Here is a 10,646-nt window from a genome sequence, read left to right on the forward strand (position 1 = left end):
TTTTCTCCGTTACCAACATCTATATTATGAAGAGAAATCTGAATGACCTCATTCTCTCGACCCTATTTTAAATATCTATTTAGAAATCTGAAATGGAGAGAGTTGACTTTTCTCCAGGCTTCTAGCTTACAAACATGCAGCTGTATCTATATCCATACTGCATTTTGACCCGGGGTGTATTTTAGGAGCTGGCGTTGCAGCAGATGGTTTTAGGTGCTGGCGTTGCAGCAGATGGTTTTAAACTTGTCCTCTGAAATACCAAAAGTCGAAGGTCGCTCTGCATGTGAATAGACACCAGACCTCCCTCTCTCTTCTCGCTCCCTCTGTATCCTTCACCCCACAGAGGGGGTCCTTAAATTGGGGTGGCAGGGTAGCCTAGTGGTTAGAGTGTTGGGCTAGTAACCGAAAGGTTGCAAGTTCAAATCCCTGAGCTGACAAGGTACAAATCTGTCATTCTGCCCCTGAACAAGGCAGTAAACCCACTGTTCCTAGGCTGTCAATAAGAATTGTTCTTAACTGACTTGCCTAGTTAAATAAAGGTAAAATAAATAAATAGGGTCCTGTCTGCCTACGTGCCAGGAGAGATCAGGACTGAGAGAAAGAGAGAGTGTTACTATGTACAGTGACTAAGCAGGTACCCAACAGAAATGATCTGACCACTGTTGTCTTCTCTCTCTCTCTCCCCTCCAGTGGTGGAGCTTGATATCCAGGATGAGATGGGTCATCATGAAGGTTCCTCTCAACCATGGATATGGCTGTCGCTTCAAGGGAGAGTTCACTATTAACAAAGTAAGGAGACACTACTGACCCCCACTACACATACCTCTGATCAAAATGGTGCCGACAGAGATGGTGCTTCAGATCCTTAAACTATGCAGTTATTTATTTTATTTTTTTATAATTTCTTACATTGTTAGGCCAGAAAATCTCAAGTGTTATTACGTACAGCCGGGAAGAACAATTGGATATAAAAGCGATGTCAATTTACCATCATTACGACCAGGAATCCCGACGCGGATCCTTTGTTCAGACCTCCATCCTGGACATGGGATCTAATCCCAGAGGACGACCCAAAACAACATGGTCGCCGCCGGAGAGGTCAGACTGGTCAGACTCAGAAGGAGAGCACACCACTTCCACCACTTCCGAGCATATTACTCGCCAATGTCCAATCTCTAGACAACAAGGTGGATGAAATTAGGGCACGAGTTGCCTTCCAGAGAGACATCAGAGATTGTAACATTCTCTGTTTCACGGAAACATGGCTCACTCGGGACACGTTATCAGTCGGTACAGCCACCTGGTTTCTTCACGCATTGTGCCGACAGAAACAAACATCTCTCTGATAAGAAGAAGGGCGGGGGTTTATGCCTTATGATTAACATCTCATGGTGTAATCACAACAACATATAGGAACTTAAGTCATTTTGTTCACCTGACCTAGAATTCCTTACAATCAAATGCATTATCTTCCAAGAGAATTCTCATCGATTATAGTCTCAGCCGTATATATTTTAATCATGGCAAGGTAACCGTAAACACGACCGACAGATACAAACAGTGCAGCTATTCCCTCCGCAAGGCAATCAAACAAGCAAAGTGTCAGTATAGAGACAAAGTAGAGTCGCAATTCAACGGCTCAAACACGAGATGTATGTGGCAGGGTCTACAGACAATCACGGATTACAAAAAGAAAACCAGCCCCATTGTGGACACCAATGTCTTGCTCCCAGACAAATTAAACAACTTCTTTGCTCGACGACAATACAGTGCCACTGACACGGCCCGCTACTAAAACCTGTGGGCTCTCCTTCTCCGTGGCAAACGTGAGTAAAACATTTAAACGTGATAACCCTCGCAAGTCTGCCGGTCCAGACGGCATCCCAAGACCACACCAGCCAGCATGCTCAGACCAGCTGGCTGGTGTGTTTACGGACAAATTCAACCAATCCCTAACCTAGTCTGTTGTCCCCACATGCTTTAAGACGGCCACCATTGTTCCTGTTCCCAAGAACGCTAAGGTAACTGAACTAAATGACTATCGCCCCGTAGCACTGACTTCCGTCATCATGAAGTGCTTTGAGAAGACTAGCCCATCTGGACAAGAGGAATACCCATGTCATAATGCTGTTCATTGATTACAGCTCAGCATTCAGCACCATAGTACCCTCCAAGCTCATCATTAAGCTCGAGACCCTGGGTCTCGACCCCGCCCTGTGCAACTGGGTCCTGGACTTTCTGATGGGCCGCCCCCAGGTGGTGAAGGTAGGAAACAACATCTCCACCCCGCTGATCTTCAACACTGGGGCCCCAGAAGGGTGCATTCTCAGCCCTCTCCTGAACTCCCTGTTCACCCATGACTGCATGGCCATGCACGCAACCTCAGGAGGCTGAAGAAATTTGGCTTTTCAACTAAAACCCTCACAAACTTTTACAGATGCACAATTGAGAGCATCCTGTCAGGCTGTATCACCGCCTGGTACGGCAACTGCTCCGCCCACAACCGCAAGGCTCTCCAGAGGGTGATGCGGTCTGCACAATGCATCACCGGGGGCAAAATACCTGCCCTCCAGGACACCTACACCACCCGATGTCACAGGAAGGCCAAAAAGATCATCAAGGACAACAACCACCCGAGCCACTGCCTGTTCACCCCGCTATCATCCAGAAGGCGAGGTCAGTACAGGTGCATCAAAGCTGGGACCTAGAGACTGAAAAACAGCTTCTATCTCAAGGAAATCAGACTGTTAAACAGCCATCACTAACATTGAGTGGCTGTTGCCAACATACAGACTCAAATCTCTGGCCACTTTAATAAATGAACTTAATAAAGGTATCACTAGTCACTTTAAATAATGCCACTTTAATAATGTTCACATATCCTACATTACTCATCTCATATGTATATGCTGTATTCTATACCATCTACTGCATCTTGCCTATGCTGCACGGCCATCGCTAATCCATAAATTTATATGTACATATTCTTTTTCATCCCTTTACACTTGTGTGTATGAGGAAGTTGTTGTGAAATTGTTAAATTACTTGTTAGATTTTACTGCATAGTCAGAACTAGAAGCACAAGCATTTCCCTACACTCGCATTAACATCTGCTAACCATGTGTATGTGACCAATAAAAATTTGATTTGATTTGACAGCTAACAAAACCAGTTCACTTCAGATAGATTTTCCAGTTTGCACACACAACCATCACTGAACCCTGGGAAAGTTCCAGTTACCTAGAGAGACCCCTGTTATATTTAAAATGATTGGCCACTCCGTGTTCTTTCACAGATGTGATTTTACCTCATGACATGTCTGCCGTCGTAGTGAAGCTTCATCAGAACGAGAGCTTTCTTATCAGACTGTTGCTACCGTTATGAAAGATGTCTCATTTAACGTCATTGATAATGTGCCTAGTCTAACTTGGCCACTGATTTCAACGTCTCATACTAAATATAAGATATTTATAGCGAATCTGGATCACAAGTGGTTTGAAGACATATCATTGGTGTGACTGTAATACAGGCTGATCAGAGCAGAAGATTTCCAGGCCTGTCTCCTCTCCTGCGTGTTTCTCCTGTCTCCTCTCCTGTGTGTTTCTCCCGTCTCCTCTCCTGCGTGTTTCTCCTGTCTCCTCTCCTGTCTCCTCTCCTGTCTCCTCTCCTGTCTCCTCTCCTGTCTCCTCTCCTGTTTCCTCTCCTGTGTGTTTCTCCTGTCTCCTCTCCTGGGTGTTTCTCCTGTCTCCTCTCCTGCGTGTTTCTCCTGTCTCCTCTCCTGCGTGTTTCTCCCGTCTCCTCTCCTGCGTGTTTCTCCTGTCTCCTGTCCTGCGTGTTTCTCCTGTCTCCTCTCCTACGTGTTTCTCCTGTCTCCTCTCCTGTCTCCTCTCCTGCGTGTTTCTCCTGTCTGCTCTCCTGTGTGTCTCTCCTGTCTCCTCTCCTGCGTGTTTCTCCTGTCTCCTCTCCTGCGTGTTTCTCCTGTCTCCTCTCCTGCGTGTTTCTCCCGTCTCCTCTCCTGTCTCCTCTCCTGTCTCCTCTTCTGCGTGTTTCTCCTGTCTCCTCTCCTATGTGTTTCTCCTGTCTGCTCTCCTGCGTGTTTCTCCTGTCTCCTCTCCTGCGTGTTTCTCCCGTCTCCTGTCCTGCGTGTTTCTCCCGTCTCCTCTCCTGCGTTTTTCTCCCGTCTCCTCTCCTGCGTGTTTCTCCTGTCTCCTCTCCTGCGTGTTTCTCCCGTCTCCTCTCCTGCGTGTTTCTCCTGTCTCCTCTCCTGCGTGTTTCTCCTGTCTGCTCTCCTACGTGTTTCTCCTGTCTGCTCTCCTGCGTTTCTCCTGTCTCCTCTCCTGTGCGTTTCTCCTGTCTCCTCTCCTGCGTGTTTCTCCTGTCTCCTCTCCTGCGTGTTTCTCCCATCTCCTCTCCTGCCCGTTTCTCCCGTCTCCTCTCCTGCCCGTTTCTCCCGTCTCCTCTCCTGCGTGTTTCTCCCGTCTCCTCTCCTGCGTGTTTCTCCTGTCTCCTCTCCCGGGGTGTTTCTACTGTCTCCTTATTGAGTTATGTTAAGCATAGCAGCATAACTGCTGTGGGATACGGTTTGACGTCAGCAGAGCTTCTAACTGGCATCTCTGATGTCACAATCCAATGTGACTTTGATTAGCTTAACAGATGAACTTTCATGCTTTCTTCGCTGGATAAAAACATCCTCTTTGTGGTTATATTATACTGTATTATATGGTACTTATAGGCTACATTAGTTCATGTCAGAGACTGTTTTGCAACCAGAAGAGAGGGAGGACGACTTGTAACTGAACTGGATCATCTGCTAACTAGCTAGATTTGTATCGGGACTCCTGGGTCATATAAAGTCTGTGTTCTACTCATCTCTGTATTGTTGTGCTCTCCCTCCAGGTACCAGGTAACTTCCACGTGTAAAGTCTATGTTCTACTCATCTCTGTATTGTTGTGCTCTCCCTCCAGGTACCAGGTAACTTCCACGTATAAAGTCTGTGTTCTACTCATCTCTGTATTATTGTGCTCTCCCTCCAGGTACCAGGTAACTTCCACGTGTCGACCCACAGCGCCACAGCCCAGCCCCAGAGTCCTGACATGACACACCTCATACACAAACTGGCCTTCGGGGAGAAACTACAGGTCAGTACAGTTCTATAGACGTCCTCTGTATCTGATTGAACATCAACCTACCTACACACACACACACACACACACACTTTACACACACACACACACACACACACACTTTACACACACATACACACACACACACACACTTTGCCCACACACACACTTTACACACACACAATATAGATTAAGATGAGATGTAATATCCTCCATCAGTGGTTCCTCCTTTAAAGTTTTGAGCTCACACCTCTGGACTTAGAGGTACCCAGCATCACTGCTTCATTGCTCCAGACCACCACAAGGGGAGTTAGAAGTACCCAGCGTCACAGCTTCATTGCTCCAGACCACCACAAGGTACCCAGCATCACTGCTTCATGCACATATGGTGTGCATTATAAAACAAGGAAGATAGATGAGGTGGGGAGAGAGGTAGAGAAGACAGAAAGGGAAAAAGGTAAGAACAGAGGCCGACAGCATATGATTAATGAAATACAGTGCTACCCTAATATTCTCTCAGTTCATCACAATTACAGTGTCTCTAGCGGTGTCTCCTAACCAGCCTTGGGCTCCCAGTTGGCCCGAAGGTTATCTTAAGAGCAGGTGAGGTGGTGATGACGGGACTGGGGGTTGGCATCACCTCTCACATCAAAACATACCTGCAGACCAGAGACATAATTAAGCCTTGTGTTTTATTATTCTAACACGATCAGTCATCATAATCATCAGGAGTTGAAATTCAAAACTGACCTGGGATCATAAACTCTGGGACTACTACATCTCTATTTGTATTTCAATGTAAAGTATCTCTTTAATAATACTTCCTATATAATATAAACTGACCTGGGATCATTAACTCTGGGACTACTACATCTCTATCTGTATTTCAATGTAAAGCATCTCTCTAATAATACTTCCTGTATAATATAAACTGACCTGGGATCATTAACTCTGGGACTACTACATCTCTATCTGTATTTCAATGTAAAGCATCTCTCTAATAATACTTCCTGTATAAAATAAACTGACCTGGGATCATTAACTCTGGGACTACTACACCTCTATCTGTATTTCAATGTAAAGCATCTCTTTAACAATACTCCCTGTTGACCTGACCAAGTGACCTCTCACCTCTGATCATGCTGTGCCCTCCATGTAGCCAGTTCAGATGCGGGAGGGGTTCACCGACACAGCTGATATAACCTAGAGGATTTAGGGAGAAGAGGAGAGAGAAATGAAGTGAAGGAGAGAGACTGTTATTGAGAACATAAGGTAGTTAAAAAGACAGTGTTCACCAGGAATCTGTGTGTGGCCTCACCTGGTGTCCACACCACACTAAGTGGTTGCAGAGTACTTTATGCTGAAAAACATGGGCACGCAGGGACAAACAATTTAGCGTAGTTATAGAAATAATGAAGTGTCTTACTATTCTCCATGGTTGGCCCTCTTGCCTATTCTTTGAAGGTGGAGGAAGCCACAGTTATACACCTGAGCCCGCTTACTGCACAACACAATCCATCAATCAGATTGATACATGAGTGTGTAGGTGTGGGTTATAGGGTGTCTAATTGTTGTACATTTCTTCAACGTGGGTGATTTAAAATAGCTTGTTTTGTTTTTGTTCAGACATCACACCCTTACCTAAACAGCACCCTCACCTGAGAAGTATAAATGTGTGTGTGGTCTCATCTGGTGTCCACACTAAGTGGCTACAGAGTACTTTCTGCTGAAAAACAGACACATGAGGACAAACATTAGAAGAGAATGTCATTATTACACATAAATACCACTTGAAGCTTGATGATGAGTTGATCATTTGAATCAGCTGTGTAGTGCTAAGGCAAAAACAAAAATGTGCACAGGTGTTTGGGGATATACCACAGCTGGTGAGGTTGACCCTCAACACAGGGGTGCATGTTCAGCCCCCTCCTGTAAATTACAGTAAACATTACTCACATAAGTTCCAAAAGAATAAAAACATTTCAAATGGCATTATGTGTATATAAAGTGTTGTAACAATTTGAAAATAGTTAGAGTACAAAAGGGAAAATAAATAAACATAAATATGGGTTGTATTTACAATGGTGTTTGTTCTTCACTGGTTGACCTTTTTTTGTGGCAACAGGTCACAAATCTTGCTGCTGTGATGGCACATTGGTATTTCACCCAGTAGATATGGGAGTTTATCATGGGTCTGTGTAATCTGTGGGAAATATGTATCTCTAATATGGTCAGACATTTGGCAGGAGGTTAGGAAGTGCATCTCAGTTTCCACCTCATTTTGTGGGCAGTGTGCACATAGCCTGTCTTCTCTTGAGAGCCAGGTCTGCCTACGGCGGCCTTTCTCAATAGCAAGGCTATGCTCACTGAGTCTGTACATAGTCAAAGCTTTCCTAAAGTTTGGGTCAGTCACAGTGGTCAGGTATTCTGCCACTGTGTACTCTCTGTTTAGGGCCAAATAGCATTCTAGTTTGCTCAGTTTTTTTGTTAATTCTTTCCAATGTGTCAAGTAATTATCTTTTGTTTTCTCATGATTTGGTTTGATCTAACTCTGTTGCAGTCCTGGGTCTCTGTGGGGTGTGTTTGTGTTTGTGAACAGAGCCCCAGGACCAGCTGGCTGAGGGGACTCTTCTCCAGGTTCATCTCTCTGTAGGGGGTGGCTTTGTTATGGAAGGTTTGGGAATCGCTTCCTTTTAGGTGGTTGTAGAATTTAACGTATTTTTTCTAGATATAGATAATTAGCCGGTATCGGTCTAATTCTGCTCTGCATGCATGCATTTGGTGTTTTACGTTGTTCACAGAGGATATTTTTTGCAGAATTCTGCATGCAGTCTCAGTTGGTGTTTGTCTCTGTCTCTCTCCCTCTCGTTGTCTTTCTCCCACTCTCTCTCTTTCGGTTTCTTTCTTTCTCTCTCCCTGTCTCCCTCTCTCCCTTTCTCTGTCTCTTTCTGTCTCTTACTCTCTGTCTCTCTCTGTCTCTCGCTCTCTGTCTCTCTCTTTCTCTGTCTTTATGTCTCTGTCTCTGTCTGTCTCGCTCTCTGTTACGCTACAGGTGCAGAATGTCCAAGGAGCCTTTAATGCGTTGGGAGGAGCTGACAGGCTGGGCTCCAACCGTACGTAGAGATCTGTCAATCTCTCTCCATCTGTTGTCAGCAGAATCTCTCTACTCATCATCAGGACATGTAGCTGTTCCTAGAGCACTGAGAGGGAATCTGAGGGGCTCCCGAGTGGCACAGCGGTCTGAGGCACTGCATCTCAGTGTTAGAGGCATCACTACAGACCCTGGATTGATTCCAGGCTGTATCAACCGGCCGTGATTGGGAGTCCCATCGGGCGGCGCACAATTGGACCAGCGTCGTTCGGGTTAGGTTTTAGCCGGGGTATGCCGTCATTGTAAATAGAATTTGTTCTTAACTGACTTGCCTGGTTAAATAAAGGTTAAATAAATGTGTGTGTGTGTGTGTGTGCGTGTGTGTGCGTGTGCGTGTGTGTGCGTGTGTGTGCGTGTGTGTGCGTGTGTGTGCGTGTGTGTGCGTGTGTGTGAGTGCGTGCATGTGCGTGTGCGAGAGAGAGGTGTGTGTGTGTTTGTGTGTGTGTGTGTGTGTGTGTGTGTGTCAGAGGTGTGTTTGTTTGTGTGTGAGAGGTGTGTGTGTGTGTGTGAGAGAGAGGTGTGTTTGTGTGTGTTTGTGTGTGTGAGAGGTGTGAGAGGTGTGTGAGAGGTGTGTGTGTGTGTGTGTGTGTGTGTGTGTGTGTGTGTGTGTGTGTGTGTGTGTGTGTGTGTGTGTGTGTGTGTGTGTGTGTGTGTGTGTGTGTGTGTGTGTGTAAGAGGTGTGTTTGTGTGTGAGAGGTGTGTGTGTGAGATAAGAATGCGTGTGAACAGAGTGTGTGTCCTGCATCTTTCTCGCAGGCAGGGTATGGTGCTGACAGAGTGGGCTGCCTCACTTTTAGTTCTTAGGAAACTTTAACGTATTTTTTTTTAATGTATTATTTCTTACATTGTTAGCCCAGAAAATTGTATGTGTTAGTTCTTCCGGGCTGTATGTAATATTGGATATCAGAGAGGCGGTAACTCACTACGACCAGGAATATGACTTTACCGAAGCGCATCCCAGGACAATTGAACTTATTCCAAAACAACCGACCCAAAACAACCGACCCAAAACAACACTGGCAGAAAAGAGGTACTCGGAGCTTCTAATTACAATTAGGAGGCGTGCACACCACCCCCCGCTTGCGAGCATATTACTCGCTAATGTTCAGTCCCTGGATAACAAAGTTGACGAGATCAGGGCGAGGGTTTCTTTCCAGGGAGACATCAGGGATTGTAACGTACTCTGTTTCACGGAAACATAGCTTTCTCAGGATATACTGTCTGAGTCTGTACAGCCAGTTGGGTTCTCAGTTCATCCCGCCTACAGGAATACATATGATTAACTGCTCATAACGTACGGGAACTCAAGTCCTTTTGTTCACCCGACCTAGAATACCTCACAATTCAATGCAGACCGTATTATCTCCCAAGAGAATTTACTTTGATTATAGTCATGGCCGTGTACAGAGAAAGCGGAACAGCGCCTCTTCAACCTTAGGAGGCTGAAGAAATTTGGCTTGTCACCTAAAACCCTCACAAACTTTTACAGATGCACAATTGAGAGCATCCTGTTGGGCAACTGCACCGTCCGCAACCACAAGGCTCTCCACCGGTCTGCTCAATGCATCACCGGGGGCACACTGCCTGCCCTCCAGGACACCTACAGCACCCGATGACACAGGAAGGCCAAAAAGATCATCAAGGACAACAACCACCCAAGCCACTGCCTGTTCACCCCGCTATCATCCAGAAGGTGAGGTCAGTACAAGTGCATCAAAGCTGGGACCAAGAGACTGAAAAACAGCTTCTATCGCAAGGCCATCAGACTGTTAAACAGCCATCACTAGCACATTAGAGGCTGCTGCCTATAGACATAGACTAGAAATCACTGGTCACTTTTTAATTACTTTATCCTATCCCAGGTAGCCAACAAGGTATGGACTATAACCCTACCAGTACACTCTAGTCAACAAGGTATGGACTATAACCCTACCAGTATACTGTAGTCAACAAGGTATAGACTATAACCCTACCAGTATACTGTAGCCAACAAGGTATGGACTATAACCCTACCAGTATACTCTAGTCAACAAGGTATGGACTATAACCCTACCAGTATACTGTAGCCAACAAGGTATGGACTATAACCCTACCAGTATACTGTAGCCAACAAGGTATGGACTATAACCCTACCAGTATACTGTAGCCAACAAGGTATGGACTATAACCCTACCAGTATACTGTAGTCAACAAGGTATGGACTATAACCCTACCAGTATACTGTAGCCAACAAGGTATGGTTGATAAATCCACTATAATTGAGAATTTCAATAAGCATTTTTCTACGGCCGGCCATGCTTTCCACCTGGCTACCCCTACCCCAGTCAACAGCACTGCATCCCCCACAGCAACTCGCCCAAGCCTTCCCCAT

General features: G+C 45.7%; 1 protein-coding gene across 1 annotated transcript; it reads left to right on the plus strand.

The window, feature by feature from the left end:
• Positions 1-699: 699 nt before the first annotated feature.
• On the plus strand, positions 700-8,248 carry LOC115205786 (endoplasmic reticulum-Golgi intermediate compartment protein 1-like). The gene is made up of 3 exons (XM_029772100.1): positions 700-789; positions 5,035-5,139; positions 8,177-8,248. The coding sequence occupies exons 1-3, from the start codon at positions 712-714 to the stop codon at positions 8,243-8,245; spliced, it is 252 nt and encodes an 83-aa protein (XP_029627960.1). The 5' UTR covers positions 700-711; the 3' UTR covers positions 8,246-8,248.
• The last annotated feature ends 2,398 nt before the right edge of the window (positions 8,249-10,646 follow it).

This window comes from Salmo trutta, chromosome 13, assembly GCF_901001165.1.
Source record: "Salmo trutta chromosome 13, fSalTru1.1, whole genome shotgun sequence".
Lineage (NCBI taxonomy): Eukaryota > Metazoa > Chordata > Actinopteri > Salmoniformes > Salmonidae > Salmo > Salmo trutta.